Source organism: Haliotis cracherodii, unplaced genomic scaffold, assembly GCF_022045235.1.
Source record: "Haliotis cracherodii isolate W230 unplaced genomic scaffold, xgHalCrac1.p SCAF_10, whole genome shotgun sequence".
NCBI lineage: Eukaryota > Metazoa > Mollusca > Gastropoda > Lepetellida > Haliotidae > Haliotis > Haliotis cracherodii.
This window is the reverse complement of record NW_027266265.1, coordinates 814,403-830,093: the sequence shown is the minus strand read 5'-3', so window position 1 is coordinate 830,093 and position 15,691 is coordinate 814,403. Positions and strand designations below refer to the sequence as shown.

The window sequence follows — 15,691 nt, the reverse complement described above, 5'->3', positions numbered from 1 at the left end:
TGGTCCAGTAGGAGTCAAAAATCGTAAAACTAATCAATATACTTCAACAGTTGTGGAAGTAGCAATGATTATTTACCTACATGGTATATGCAAGCAATATGAAAAGTCTGTAGATGTCCCTTTCCGCGACCAGTGTTCGTCTCCCATTTAATTGATATTGGAAATCACACAGGGATGTTTCTTTTATATAATAATGTATAGATGGTCCAGTAGGAGTCAAACATCGTAAAAATAATCAATATATTACAACAGCTGTGGGGTTAGCAACGATTATTTACCCACATGCTATATACAAGTAATATCAAAAGTCTGTAGTTGTCCCTTTCCGCGACCAGTGTTTGTCCCCCATTTAATTGATATTGGAAAACACACAGGGATGTTTCTTTTATATAATAATGTGTAGACGGTCCAGTAGGAGTCATACATAGTAAAACTAATCAATATATTTCAACAGTTGTGGAGGTAGCAACGATTATTTACCTACACGCTATATGCAAGCAATATGAAAAGTCTGTAGATGTCCCTTTCCGCGACCAGTGTTTGTCTCCCGTTTAAATTGTATTGGAAATCACACAAGGATGTTTCTTTTATATAATAATGTATAGATGGTCCAGAAGGAGTCATACATAGTAAAAATAATTAATATATTACAACAGCAGGTGGGTTAGCAACGATTATTTACCAACATGCTATATACAAGTAATATGAAATGTCTGTAGTTGTCCCTTTCCGCGACCAGTGTTTGTCCCCTATTTAATTGATATTGAAATTGACACGGGTATGTTTCTTTTATATAATAACGTGAAGATGGTCCAGTAGGAGTCATACATCGTAAAAATAATAAATACATTACGACAGTTGTGCAGGTAGTGACCACTATTTACCCACACCGTATATCCAAGCAATATGAAAAGTCTGTAGTTGTCCCTTTCCGCGACCAGTGTTCGTCTCTCATTTAATTGATATTGGAAATCACACAGGGATGTTTCTTTTATATAATAATGTATAGATGGTCCAGTAGGAGTCATACATAGTAAAAATAATCAATATATTACGACAGCTGTGGATGTAGTGACCACTATTTACCCACACGCTATATGCAAGCAATATGAAAAGTCTGTAGTTGTCCCTTTCCGTGACCAGTGTTTGTCCCCCATTTAATTGATATTGGAAAACACACAGGGATGTTTCTTTTATATAATAATGTGTAGACGGTCCAGAAGGAGTCATATATAGTAAAAATAATAGATATATTACGACAGCTGTAGAGGTAATGACCACCACTATTTACCCACGCGCTATATCCAAGCAATATGAAAAGTCTGTAGTTGTCCCTTTCCGCGACCAGTGTTTGTCTCCCGTTTAAATTGTATTGGAAACCACACAAGGATGTTTCTTTTATATAATAATGTATAGATGGTCCAGTAGGAGTCAAAAATCGTAAAACTAATCAATATACTTCAACAGTTGTGGAAGTAGCAATGATTATTTACCTACATGGTATATGCAAACAATATGAAAAGTCTGTAGATGTCCCTTTCCGCGACCAGTGTTCGTCTCCCATTTAATTGATATTGGAAAACACACAGGGATGTTTCTTTTATATAATAATGTGTAGACGGTCCAGTATGAGTCATATATAGTAAAAATAATAGATATATTACAACAGCTTTGGAGGTTATGACCACCACTATTTACACACGCGCTATATGCAAGCAATATGAAAAGTCTGTAGTTGTCCCTTTCCGCGACCAGTGTTCCTCTCTCATTTAATTGATATTGGAAATCACACAGGGATGTTTCTTTTATATAATAATGTATAGATGGTCCAGTAGGAGTCATACATAGTAAAAATAATCAATATATTACAACAGCTGTGGGGTTACCAACCACTATTTACCCACATGCTATATACAAGTAATATGAAAACTCTGTAGTTGTCCCTTTCCGTGACCAGTGTTTATCTCCCGTTTAAATTGTATTGGAAATCACACAAGGATCTTTCTTTTATATCATAATGTATAGATGGTCCAGTAGGAGTCAAACATCGTACAAATAATCAATATATTACAACAGCTGTGGGGTTAGCAACGATTATTTACCCACATGCTATATACAAGTAATATCAAAAGTCTGTAGTTGTCCCTTTCCGCGACCAGTGTTCGTCTCTCATTTAATTGATATTGGACAACACACAGGGATGTTTCTTTTATATAATAATGTGTAGATGGTCCAGTAGGAGTCATACATAGTAAAAATGATAAATATATTAAAACAGCTGTGGAGGTAGTGACCACTATTTATCCACACGCTATATCCAAGCAATATGAAAAGTCTGTAGTTGTCCCTTTTCCGCGACCAGTGTTCGTCTCTCATTTAATTGATATTGGAAATCACACAAGGATGTTTCTTTTATATAATAAAGTATAGATGGTCCAGTAGGAGTCATACATAGTAAAAATAATCAATATATTACGACAGCTGTGGATGTAGTGACCACTATTTACCCACACGCTATATGCAAGCAATATGAAAAGTCTGTAGTTGTCCCTTTCCGCGACCAGTGTTTGTCCCCCATTTAATTGATATTGGAAAACACACAGGGATGTTTCTTTTATATAATATTGTGTAGACGGTCCAGTAGGAGTCATATATAGTAAAAATGATAGATATATTACGACAGCTGTGGAGGTAATGACCACCACTATTTACCCACGCGCTATATGCAAGCAATATGAAAAGTCTGTAGTTGTCCCTTTCCGCGACCAGTGTTTGTCTCCCGTTTAAATTGTATTGGAAATCACACAAGGATGTTTCTTTTATATCATAATGTATAGATGGTCCAGTAGGAGTCAAAAATCGTAAAACTAATCAATATACTTCAACAGTTGTGGAAGTAGCAATGATTATTTACCTACATGGTATGTGCAAGCAATATGAAAAGTCTGTAGATGTCCCTTTCCGCGACCAGTGTTCGTCTCCCATTTAATTGATATTGGAAATAACACAGGGATGTTTCTTTTATATAATAATGTATAGATGGTCCAGTAGGAGTCAAATATCGTAAAAATAATCAATATATTACAACAGCTGTGGGGTTAGCAACGATTATTTACCCACATGCTATATACAAGTAATATCAAAAGTCTATAGTTGTCCCTTTCCGCGACCAGTGTTCGTCCCCCATTTAATTGATATTGGACAACACACAGGGATGTTTCTTTTATATAATAATGTGTAGATGGTCCAGTAGGAGTCATACATAGTAAAAATAATCAATATATTTCAACAGTTGTGGAGGTAGTGACCACTATTTACCAACATGCTATATACAAGTAATATGAAAAGTCTGTAGATGTCCCTTTCCGCGACCAGTGTTCGTCTCTCATTTAATTGATATTGGAAATCACACAGGGGTGTTTCTTTTATATAATAACGTGTAGATGGTCCAGTAGGAGTCATACATAGTAAAAATAATCAATATATTACAACAGCTGTGGAGGTAGTGACCACTCTTTACCCACACGCTATATATGCAAGCAATATGAAAAGTCTGTAGTTGTCCCTTTCCGCGACCAGTGTTTGTCTCCCATTAAATTGATATTGGAAATCACACAGGGATGTTTCTTTTATATAATAATGTGTAGATGGTCCAGTAGGAGTGATACATGGTAAAAATAATAGATATATTACGACAGCTGTGGAGGTAGTGACCACTATTTACCCACACGCTATATGCAGGCAATATGAAATGTATGTAGTTGTCCCTTTCCGCGACCAGTGTTCGTCTCCCATTTAATTGATATTGGAAAACACATAGGGATGTTTCTTTTATATAATAATGTGTAGACGGTCCAGTAGGAGTCATACATAGTAAAAATAATCAATATATTACGACAGCTGTGGAGCTAGTGACCACTATTTACTCACACGCTATATCCAAGCAATATGAAAAGTCTGTAGTTGTCCCTTTCCGCGACCAGTGTTCGTCTCCTGGTTATATTATATTGGAAAACACATAGCGATGTTTCTTCTATGTAACAATGTGAAGAGTGACCAGTAGGAGTCATACATAGTAAAAAAATATATATATTTCAACAGTTGTGCAGGTAGCGATGATTATTTACCTCACTAACAGTACAGATAAGAAAATTAATGGCTTTAAATGTTATAAATTTATGTACATTTATAAAACACGTTACAGTACGAATTGTAAGGCTTAGAGCATACAATACTCTCCTTTAACGTTATTTGTCATGAAAATTTTGTCCCAGAATACGGCGTTCGCTTTTGAGTAATATTTATTCAGACAAAAATGTATGGAATTGTTATAATTTGACTGGGATTTGTCTATTATTAGCCGCGCATTTCGTTTTGGCGTGCGGAAGCTTAAATACTGTATAGTTGAACTACACGCGCGTGTACAACAGGCATACCTCTCGATAAAAGTAGCGCTGAGGCCTGGTCTGGGAAAGGGACGTATACTGACAACACATGCCCATCGGCTGCAACTACACAACTGTTGTGTTTACATCTTCCCCGACAACATCATACAGACACACGTGGTGAATGCATTTTATATATCTGAGTCAACACATTTTGTGGCTTTTGAAAATTTAGAAGTATTAGGTTTTCGTGTCTGGACCATGTGAAAATTTCATTCTAAAATCTAGCCTTCGGTCCAGTTTCCACAGTCGGTTATCAAACTTATTTCCCCGTAAGACTCGTCGGCCGATCGTTACGGCTAATATTACTATGGCCATGTAGGATAGGGAGAACCAGATATGTTTCACTGTTAATTTACATGTTATAAAAAATATGAAATCAAACGGACTAGTTTCGTTGTGAACACCGCCACCTGGTTGGTCGAGGCGGCTCTAGCCGACTGATATACTCGTAGTTACTCTAATAAGCACCGGGTATCAAATTAGCGCGCGTCTCTAATAGGCGTCGGTTACAAAGAAGCGTTGTCTCTACAATTACTTTTGTTTGACCTCGTTAATGAGAAAGGTGAAATATCATGATTTATGTCTCGATTGAAATGTTTCTTATCCGAGGTGAACAGGTTATTTGTGTGTGAACTATGAGTAGCTGCGCTATCTGGATGTTAGGTCCTAACTCCAGTCATGTGTTTTCCCTATTTACTTGTAAGATTCAATAGTGCGTCTTCGGCAGTACAAATTAATAGTCTGGTGCAGAAACTTTCAGTCTACCATACCAAACATTTTCAGTAGATTTTGATTTTATTATATGGACTGTTTGCTGAGCTTCCTAGACTGGAGACAAGTTTACTAGACTGGGACTTCGGACTGTTAGTTAAACTTGCAGGCTGGTGAACAGTAATTGGTCTGTTAGTTTTATGGATTTCAGTGTCTTTATTTGTTTCAATGCAGTGTTTTAATAACAAATGCTACCTAAACATCCCGTCAGAGATAATAAACAATCCGTAAGTCGGCTCTGTCGTCATGGATACTTCAGCTTCTAACTGCCAGCGTATTATCAATCTTCTTTCAGGTAAACTTGATGAGAGAACATGGGGTTTTCTCTGACGTGGATTATTGCGATCGCCTTCCTGGCCTACATTGGTCACTCCCTGTGGGTGCTGTACACCCTCTTCCACCCCGCCCCCTGCGTGGAGACGGTCAGGGGGTCCTGTATCCACCCCTACATGAAGCGCAACCCCACACTGGAGGTAAGCACAGGACAGAGACCATAGACCATATCGGTACAGAACAGAACAAGTGGAAATCAACTTTGCAAAGTTATTGTGGAAACTGGTTACTAGTTCAAGACCCTTGAAGAGCTTGGTTAAAATAGGTCTTCAGCAAGCCATGTTTGTCTCACATAGTGAAGATTCGGGTTAGAATAGGTCTTCAGCAACCCAGGCTTGTTGCAAGAGGTGAGGTTGCTGACTTGGTTGATGCATGTCATCATATACCAATTGCAAGGATCGATGCTCATGATGTCAATCACTGGATTGTCTGGTCCAACTCAATTATTTACAGACCGCCGTCATATGGCTGAAATATTGCTGAGTGTGGCGTTAAACAAGAAACAAACTACTTCAAGCTTGATCTCTGAAAAAACAAGCAATGGTTGAGAATTGATCAATCATGAATGAGGCCTCCTTGATTTTCAAGCGTATTAAATTGCCATTCTATAAATACCTAGGACCCATGCACAACCAAGTCTATATTTTGTATCCGTGTTGAATGGCGCGATGCTAACAATACACATCTAATCAAATTACACTGTTTTGTATCTATAGAAAAAGAATAATTCATTTGCTTTGCTTTACTCAATAGCAAAAACATTGGAAAGCGAAAGTGTGCTGGAATGTTTGATGGATTCCAAGTAAGTTGACCAGTACATGAAGTCTGATTGTTTTGTTTCAGCTGAAGGTGTTCACCTCAATGAAGGAACATCGGGTCAGAGAGAGTGACCTTGACCTAGTCTGGAGGTGTGATAACTTCTCCATGGAAGAGAAAGTAGAGACGTAGGTGTAGAACTAGTTCTCCATGGCAACTTTCGTAGAATTGTATCTGAAACAATACCAAACCAGGTAACAAGTGCTTGCCTGGTCATTCTCTTTGTCCTCCAGTACAATGGCTAACACAATGTAGTCCCCGAGTTTGTTGGCGACTTGTGTCCGTGGTTGAATGGCCCCAGTCTGGTGTGGGAGACATATGGCCTCGAGTACAATGGCTAACACAATGTAGTCCCCGAGTTTGTTGGCGACTTGTGTCCGTGGTTGAATGGCCCCAGTCTGGTGTGGGAGACATATGGCCTCCAGTACAATGGCTAACACAATGTAGTCCCCGAGTTTGTTGGCAACTTGTGTCCGTGGTTGAATGGCCCAAGTCTGGTGTGGGAGACATATGGCCTCCAGGAACTGTGATGTTTTCACATTAAACTTTCAAGAATTCAAGGAGATTTTTAGTTCCACAAGTGTGGCGCCATTCAACATTGTCTCAGGGCAGCACAATTGCATCATTTTGTCCTAAAACACTATTAAAAGATGATTCCGCTTACAAATCATGTTCACAATATGATTAGGATTTTGCCGCTATTTGGGATCAGTACGAGGGCCATGGGATGCAATGACTCCATTTTTTTGTAGATATCATATCTGTACTTGTTTTCAGGACTGTAAATGTATCGATTCCATCCAAGACACGCAAGAACGGCACCCTGTTCCTGCATGCGTTCGTCTACCCTGTGGGACACAGTTCACTGTTCGGGAGCTACGCGACGCACCACACGACAAAGATAACAGCATATGCCCTGCCCCAGGCTCAGTTCATCAACCTGCTGGGAGACAGGAAGCAGGAGGTATGCTGGGACATTCCACTTTCCACACAACATCAAGGGCACATGCACTCTATAATGTTTTATATCAGGCATGTCAAGATAGGTCCATCTTTTCGAAAATCTCATTAAAATCAAGTCATTTACTCCAAAACGATACAACAGACTGATCCCAAACTAAATGTACACAATATGTTTACGACAGACATCCTCCTGAGGCAAGGGAGTTTACTGACTGTCTTGTTTCCACCCTTGCCAAACTAGGTTGGAATTTCTAGGCTCAATCGAAGCGCCACCTGTGGCTATTACGACTTATGTCCGTTCTATGTCCATTCTACTGACCAATCAGATTCCACCTCTCATATCACTTGCAATTGCTTCAAACAAAATGGCAGCACCCAGTCAAGATGATCTCATCGATAATCAAGATCTGTATTGTAATAAAACAGTCATCAAATCACATGCACACATTGATTAAAAACATGAAAAGATTTGAAAAATATCTGTTGACACTCAATGGCGGTACACATGCTTTCCAAAACCTTCAGTCGACTAAAATCTGTACGTTGAAATCCAGATTGTTTATGAACCAGATGTTCAAGCCAAAATATAACTCTGGAATTCCAGCCTAGTTCGGCAAGGGTGGAAACCGGACTTTAATGGTCAGATAACTCCCTTGACACAAGAAGATGACAAGAGAAGGATGTGAAATGTTGGCACTACGATAGATCTTGTATTTGTGACAGAGTGGCGATGATGTCAGCAAGACAGTGCCAGACAAGACATTGACTCACTGGAAACAGAAGGTCACCATCAACGTCATGGCGGACCTCATCCCCTTTGATCGGCGCGCCATCCCAGGAGAGGTGTACAAATACCTGAAGTCAGTGGCAGCTTCATTTCTCTGTGTGGAGACATCCAACAACAAGCAAAAATATATGTAGAAAAGTCTGAACCAGAAATAAGTTTACAGATGAATTATGTTATCTTATTTAATTCCCTGTGCATTAATATAATGGAATGTGTGAAATAATTATTCTGTTATCAAAACAAATAAATCTCTAGAATCTAAAGATCGACAACACCTCCTGAGTATTCTATCAGATCATCAGATACACACAGAGCCGGGAGAACTTGTCAGACTCTTTCTGCTGTCTCAAATGTCTGAAAATACTTGGCATTCAAACAAGAATTGAGAGAAATTTTGATCAATTTCTTTTGGCCATTTGGAGTATTTTACTTTGACAGACTAAGAGTAGGTACAGCATCCAATACGATGCTAATAAGATGAACATTGACACTGTGTGCTGACCCCCTGTTTACACATGTACTTTCAGAACATCACCAGAAGGAGATTACCTCCCCATCGTGTTCATCGATGAACTTGGCTTCAGGACGAAGGACCTGCTTGTAAGTCTCTGTTTCTTTTTATCATAATTTGTGTGTCTTGTTTCTCACGTGACTTGTGTAACCATGACAACTGATGGGCCATCCTGTTCTTCTTGTTTGTGTTCAGTATATTGTGCCAAGTCTGGGCACACAAGTACAAACTAGGAATTAAATAGCAGTATTTTGGCATGAGTAAATTGGTTGGGGTGTTTATGACACACAAATGGTTATCTGTGAAAATCTGGGTTAGAATAGGTCTTCAGCAACCCATGCTTGCAGTAAAAGGTGACTATCCTTGTCATAAGAGTCGACTAATAGGATCGGGTGGTCAGGCTCGCTGACTTGATTGATCGTATCTCAATTGCGTGGATCAATGCTCATGATACTGGATTGACTGGTCCAGACTCGATTATTCACAGACTGCTGTTATATAGCTGGAATATTGCAGAGTTTGGCGCTTAACGATAAACAAGCAAGCATTACAACAAAAAAACATACATGGTTGTTGTAAAATAAGTTGGTGTAATATTTTTTTTCCAGCCAATCAACGAGACGTCTACTGAGATGCCGCTCACAATCACCTATTCTTCTATCTCGGTGGGAAAACTGCGAATGTGGACAAATGTCCTTGAGTCTTTCAAGATGCTTCACAACCTGGGTGGGTGTCTACTTTTGCCTGTGTGGTGTGTTTACTGCATCTGGTGTGGTGTGTTTACTGTATCTGGTGTGGTGTGTTTACTGTATCTGGTGTGGTGTGTTTACTGTAACTGGTGTGGTGTGTTTACTGTATCTGGTGTGGTGTGTTTACTGTATCTGGTGTGGTGTGTTTACTGTATCTGATGGGGTGTGTTTACTGTAACTGGTGTTGTGTGTTTACTGTATCTGGTGTGGTGTGTTTACTGCATCTGGTGTGTTGTGTTTACTGTATCTGGTGTGGTGTGTTTACTGTATCTGGTGTGGTGTGTTTACTGTATCTGGTGTGTTGTGTTTACTGTATCCGGTGTGGTGTGTTTACTGTATCTGGTGTGGTGTGTTTACTGTATCTGGTGTAGTGTGTTTACTGTATCTGGTGTGGTGTGTTTACTGTATCTGGTGTTGTGTGTTTACTGTATCTGGTGTTGTGTGTTTACTGTATCTGGTGTGGTGTGTTTACTGTAACTGGTGTTGTGTGTTTACTGTATCTGGTGTGGTGTGTTTACTGTATCTGGTGTGTTGTGTTTACTGTAACTGGTGTGGTGTGTTTACTGTATCTGGTGTGGTGTGTTTACTGTATCTGGTGTGGTGTGTTTACTGTATCTGGTGTGGTGTGTTTACTGTAACTGGTGTTGTGTGTTTACTGTATCTGGTGTGGTGTGTTTACTGTATCTGGTGTGTTGTGTTTACTGTAACTGGTGTGTTGTGTTTACTGTATCTGGTGTGTTGTGTTTACTGTAACTGGTGTGGTGTGTTTACTGTATCTGGTGTGATGTGTTTACTGTATCTGGTGTGTTGTGTTTACTGTATCTGGTGTTGTGTGTTTACTGTATCTGGTGTTGTGTGTTTACTGTATCTGGTGTTGTGTGTTTACTGTATCTGGTGTGGTGTGTTTACTGTATCTGGTGTGGTGTGTTTACTGTATCTGGTGTGTTGTGTTTACTGTATCTGGTGTTGTGTGTTTACTGTATCTGGTGTTGTGTGTTTACTGTATCTGGTGTTGTGTGTTTACTGTATCTGGTGTGGTGTGTTTACTGTATCCGGTGTGGTGTGTTTACTGTATCTGGTGTGGTGTGTTTACTGTATCTGGTGTAGTGTGTTTACTGTATCTGGTGTGGTGTGTTTACTGTATCTGGTGTTGTGTGTTTACTGTATCTGGTGTTGTGTGTTTACTGTATCTGGTGTGGTGTGTTTACTGTAACTGGTGTTGTGTGTTTACTGTATCTGGTGTGGTGTGTTTACTGTATCTGGTGTGTTGTGTTTACTGTAACTGGTGTGGTGTGTTTACTGTATCTGGTGTGGTGTGTTTACTGTATCTGGTGTGGTGTGTTTACTGTATCTGGTGTGGTGTGTTTACTGTAACTGGTGTTGTGTGTTTACTGTATCTGGTGTGGTGTGTTTACTGTATCTGGTGTGTTGTGTTTACTGTAACTGGTGTGTTGTGTTTACTGTATCTGGTGTGTTGTGTTTACTGTAACTGGTGTGGTGTGTTTACTGTATCTGGTGTTGTGTGTTTACTGTATCTGGTGTTGTGTGTTTACTGTATCTGGTGTGGTGTGTTTACTGTATCTGGTGTGGTGTGTTTACTGTATCTGGTGTGTTGTGTTTACTGTATCTGGTGTTGTGTGTTTACTGTATCTGGTGTTGTGTGTTTACTGTATCTGGTGTTGTGTGTTTACTGTATCTGGTGTGGTGTGTTTACTGTATCTGGTGTGGTGTGTTTACTGTATCTGGTGTGGTGTGTTTACTGTATCTGATGTGGTGTGTTTACTGTATCTGGTGTAGTGTGTTTACTGTAACTGGTGTGGTGTGTTTACTGTAACTGGTGTGGTGTGTTTACTGTATCTGGTGTTGTGTGTTTACTGTAACTGGTGTTGTGTGTTTACTGTATCTGGTGTGGTGTGTTTACTGTATCTGGTGTAGTGTGTTTACTGTATCTGGTGTAGTGTGTTAAAAGTATCTGGTGTTGTGTGTTTACTGTAACTGGTGTTGTGTGTTTACTGTATCTGATGTGGTGTGTTTACTGTATCTGGTGTAGTGTGTTTACTGTAACTGGTGTGGTTACTGTATCTGGTGTGGTGTGTTTACTGTATCTGGTGTGGTGTGTTTACTGTATCCGGTGTGGTGTGTTTACTGTATCTGGTGTGGTGTGTTTACTGTATCTGGTGTGGTGTGTTTACTGTATCTGGTGTTGTGTGTTTACTGTATCTGGTGTTGTGTGTTTACTGTATCTGGTGTGGTGTGTTTACTGTATCTGGTGTGGTGTGTTTACTGTAACTGGTGTGTTTACTGTATCTGGTGTTGTGTGTTTACTGTATCTGGTGTGGTGTGTTTACTGTATCTGGTGTTGTGTGTTTACTGTATCTGGTGTGGTGTGTTTACTGTATCTGGTGTTGTGTTTACTGTATCCGGTGTGGTGTGTTTACTGTATCTGGTGTAGTGTGTTTACTGTATCCGGTGTGGTGTGTTTACTGTATCTGGTGTTGTGTGTTTACTGTATCTGGTGTGGTGTGTTTACTGTAACTGGTGTTGTGTGTTTACTGTATCTGGTGTGGTGTGTTTACTGTAACTGGTGTTGTGTGTTTACTGTATCTGGTGTGGTGTGTTTACTGTATCTGGTGTGGTGTGTTTACTGTAACTGGTGTGTTTACTGTATCTGGTGTGGTGTGTTTACTGTAACTGGTGTGGTGTGTTTACTGTATCCGGTGTGGTGTGTTTACTGTATCTGGTGTGGTGTGTTTACTGTATCTGGTGTGGTGTGTTTACTGTATCTGGTGTTGTGTGTTTACTGTAACTGGTGTTGTGTGTTTACTGTATCTGGTGTGGTGTGTTTACTGTATCTGGTGTGGTGTGTTTACTGTAACTGGTGTGTTTACTGTATCTGGTGTGGTGTGTTTACTGTATCTGGTGTAGTGTGTTTACTGTATCCGGTGTTGTGTGTTTACTGCATCTGGTGTTGTGTGTTTACTGTATCTGATGTGGTGTGGTTACTGTATCCGGTGGGGTGTGTTTACTGTATCTGGTGTTGTGTGTTTACTGTATCTGGTGTTGTGTGTTTACTGTATCTGGTGTGGTGTGTTTACTGTATCTGGTGTTGTGTGTTTACTGTATCTGGTGTGGTGTGTTTACTGTATCTGGTGTGGTGTGTTTACTGTATCTGGTGTTGTGTGTTTACTGTATCTGGTGTTGTGTGTTTACTGTATCTGATGTGGTCTGTTTATTGTATCTGGTGTGGTGTGTTTACTGTATCTGGTGTAGTGTGTTTACTGTAACTGGTGTGGTTACTGTATCTGGTGTGGTGTGTTTACTGTATCTGGTGTGGTTTGTGTTTGACACTTGGTGAGTTGATCCTTCATGACCTCTCTGACCTTTGCAGGCTTCACAGACAAGGACACAGATGAGATCAAGGGGATATTTGCTGACACCAACCTGAACTTCCTGCTGCTCACATTCACCGTTGCCGCCTTCCATGTACGTAGACCTCGGTGTACAGTGCTGCCTTCCATGTACGTAGTCCTCGGTGTACAGTGCCGCCTTCCATGTTCATAGACCTCTGTGTACAGTGCCGCCTTCCATGTTCGTAGACCTCTGTGTACAGTGCCGCCTTCCATGTTCGTAGACCTCTGTGTACAGTGCTGCCTTCCATGTACGTAGTCCTCTGTGTACAGTGCCGCCTTCCATGTTCGTAGACCTCTGTGTACAGTGCCGCCTTCCATGTACGTAGACCTCGGTGTACAGTGCTGCCTTCCATGTTCGTAGACCTCTGTGTACAGTGCCGCCTTCCATGTTCGTAGACCTCTGTGTAAAGTGCCGCCTTCCATGTACGTAGACCTCGGTGTACAGTGCCGCCTTCCATGTACGTAGTCCTATGTGTACAGTGCCGCCTTCCATGTACGTAGACCTCTGTGTACAGTGCCGCCTTCCATGTACGTAGACCTCGGTGTACATGCCACCTTCCATGTACGTAGTCCTCTGTGTACAGTGCCGCTTTCCATGTACGTAGACCTCGGTGTACAGTGCCGCCTTCCATGTACGTAGTCCTCGGTGTACAGTGCCACCTTCCATGTACGTAGTCCTCGGTGTACAGTGCCACCTTCCATGTACGTAGTCCTCGGTGTACAGTGCCACCTTCCATGTACGTAGTCCTCGGTGTACAGTGTCACCTTCCATGTACGTAGTCCTCGGTGTACAGTGCCACCTTCCATGTACGTAGTCCTCGGTGTACAGTGCCGCCTTCCATGTATGTAGTCCTCGGTGTACAGTGCCACCTTCCATGTACTTAGACCTCTGTGTACAGTGCCGCCTTCCATGTACGTAGTCCTCGGTGTACAGTGCCGCCTTCCATGTACGTAGACCTCTGTGTACAGTGCCGCCTTCCATGTACGTAGTCCTCTGTGTACAGTGCCGCCTTCCATGTACGTAGTCCTCTGTGTACAGTGCCGCCTTCCATGTACGTAGTCCTCTGTGTACAGTGCCGCCTTCCATGTACTTAGACCTCGGTGTACAGTGCCGCCTTCCATGTTCGTAGACCTCGGTGTACAGTGCCGCCTTCCATGTTCGTAGACCTCTTTGTACTGTGCCGCCTTCCATGTACGTAGTCCTCTGTGTACAGTGCCTCCTTCCATGTACGTAGTCCTCGGTGTACAGTGCCTCCTTCCATGTACGTAGACCTCGGTGTACAGTGCCGCCTTCCATGTACGTAGTCCTCGGTGTACAGTGCCGCCTTCCATGTACGTAGACCTCTGTGTACAGTGCTGCCTTCCATGTACGTAGTCCTCGGTGTACAGTGCCTCCTTCCATGTACGTAGTCCTCGGTGTACAGTGCCTCCTTCCATGTTCATAGACCTCTTTGTACTGTGCCGCCTTCCATGTATCTTGATATGTGAGACTATTCTTTGAGCATTTTAAAATACTTATCTTTGCTACGAATGAAGACAAGGAGCTACCAAACAGACAAATGGCAGGTGACAGAATGCAGCTTTATTGTGGAGTTGCCGTGACAACAGTGTGTCATACATGGAGGCTGAATGATGGGAATGGTGGCTGCAGTGAGTCACTCGGGCCAAGATGACGTAGTCCTGGACATTACTATTAATCACAGTTTAATAACACATCGGGAGTCAATGCTCATGCTTTCAGTCACTGGTTATCCTGGTCCTGACTTTCTCTCTTGAATATGACTGACTGCGGTGTAATCCTACTGTCTCTCACTCACTCACTCACTCACTCACTCACTCACTCACTGTTTCAGCTGCTGTTCGACTTCCTGGCGTTCAAGAATGACATCAGCTACTGGAAGAAGCGGGACACCATGGTGGGGCTGTCCACACGAGTCGGTCAGTTACTGTCCTTGCAGGGAGCAACATCCCCCGTTATAGCTCACATGACTCACTGACGGGGAGGGGCACGGGGAGGGGCACGGGGAGGGGCACGGGGAGGGGCACGGGGTGGGCTGTGCCAGAAACATTGACAGTCAAGTTCCCCCTGATTTTGTTTCTAGGTTTGTCAGCACCATACGATGCTTTTGGGTTTCATCAATATGGTAAATGTCTGCGACCTGCATGACTTTGGGATATCCTCCCACACCAAGCTGACATGCTATGATATGACAATATATGTTGAAAGTGGTGTTAAACCCAACTCACTCACTAAGTCAATTGATGCTGTAGTCTGTGCTGTAATAGCCCAGCGGATGGAGTAGCAGCTCGGTCATAGCGAAGATCTGGGTTCAATCCATGATGTGTAGGATGCTCAGTCTGTGTGTCCCCTGCTGGGATGTGGTGGAATAGTTGGGTAGAAAACATACTTACTACCTTACTGAGCACACATGCAGAGTGTTGGGTGTGTTTGTCTTGTGGTGAAAGTGTTGCTAGTGGTGCTAAGCCCCTTGGTTCCCAACAAGGTGTGTACAGTGTACAGTGCTGTCAGTGTATGTGGACCTCAGTGTACAGTGTACAGTGCTGTCAGTGTATGTGGACCTCAGTGTACAGTGTACAGTGCTGTCAGTGTATGTCGACCTCAGTGTACAGTGCTGTCAGTGTATGTGGACCTCAGTGTACAGTGTAGAGTGCTGTCAGTGTATGTAGACCTCAGTGTACAGTGTACAGTGCTGTCAGTGTATGTCGACCTCAGTGTACAGTGCTGTCAGTGTATGTCGACCTCAGTGTACAGTGCTGTCAGTGTATGTCGACCTCAGTGTACAGTGCTGTCATTGTATGTGGACCTCAGTGTACAGTGTAGAGTGCTGTCAGTGTATGTAGACCTCAGTGTACAGTGTACAGTGCTGTCAGTGTATGTAGAC

At 41.8% G+C, this 15,691-nt stretch overlaps 1 protein-coding gene across 1 annotated transcript in view; it reads left to right on the top strand.

The window, feature by feature from the left end:
- Positions 1–4,484: 4,484 nt before the first annotated feature.
- LOC139453950 (lipid scramblase CLPTM1L-like) overlaps positions 4,485–15,691 on the top strand; it is a 31,135-nt gene continuing 19,928 nt past the window's right edge. Inside the window, exons 1-9 of the mRNA XM_071235393.1 lie at positions 4,485–4,565; positions 5,515–5,692; positions 6,396–6,496; positions 7,146–7,332; positions 8,055–8,191; positions 8,646–8,718; positions 9,238–9,355; positions 12,767–12,861; positions 14,642–14,726. Coding sequence (XP_071091494.1) covers positions 5,534–5,692; positions 6,396–6,496; positions 7,146–7,332; positions 8,055–8,191; positions 8,646–8,718; positions 9,238–9,355; positions 12,767–12,861; positions 14,642–14,726 — 955 coding nt within the window. The 5' untranslated portion in view covers positions 4,485–4,565; positions 5,515–5,533. The remainder of the gene's footprint in view (positions 4,566–5,514; positions 5,693–6,395; positions 6,497–7,145; positions 7,333–8,054; positions 8,192–8,645; positions 8,719–9,237; positions 9,356–12,766; positions 12,862–14,641; positions 14,727–15,691) is intronic.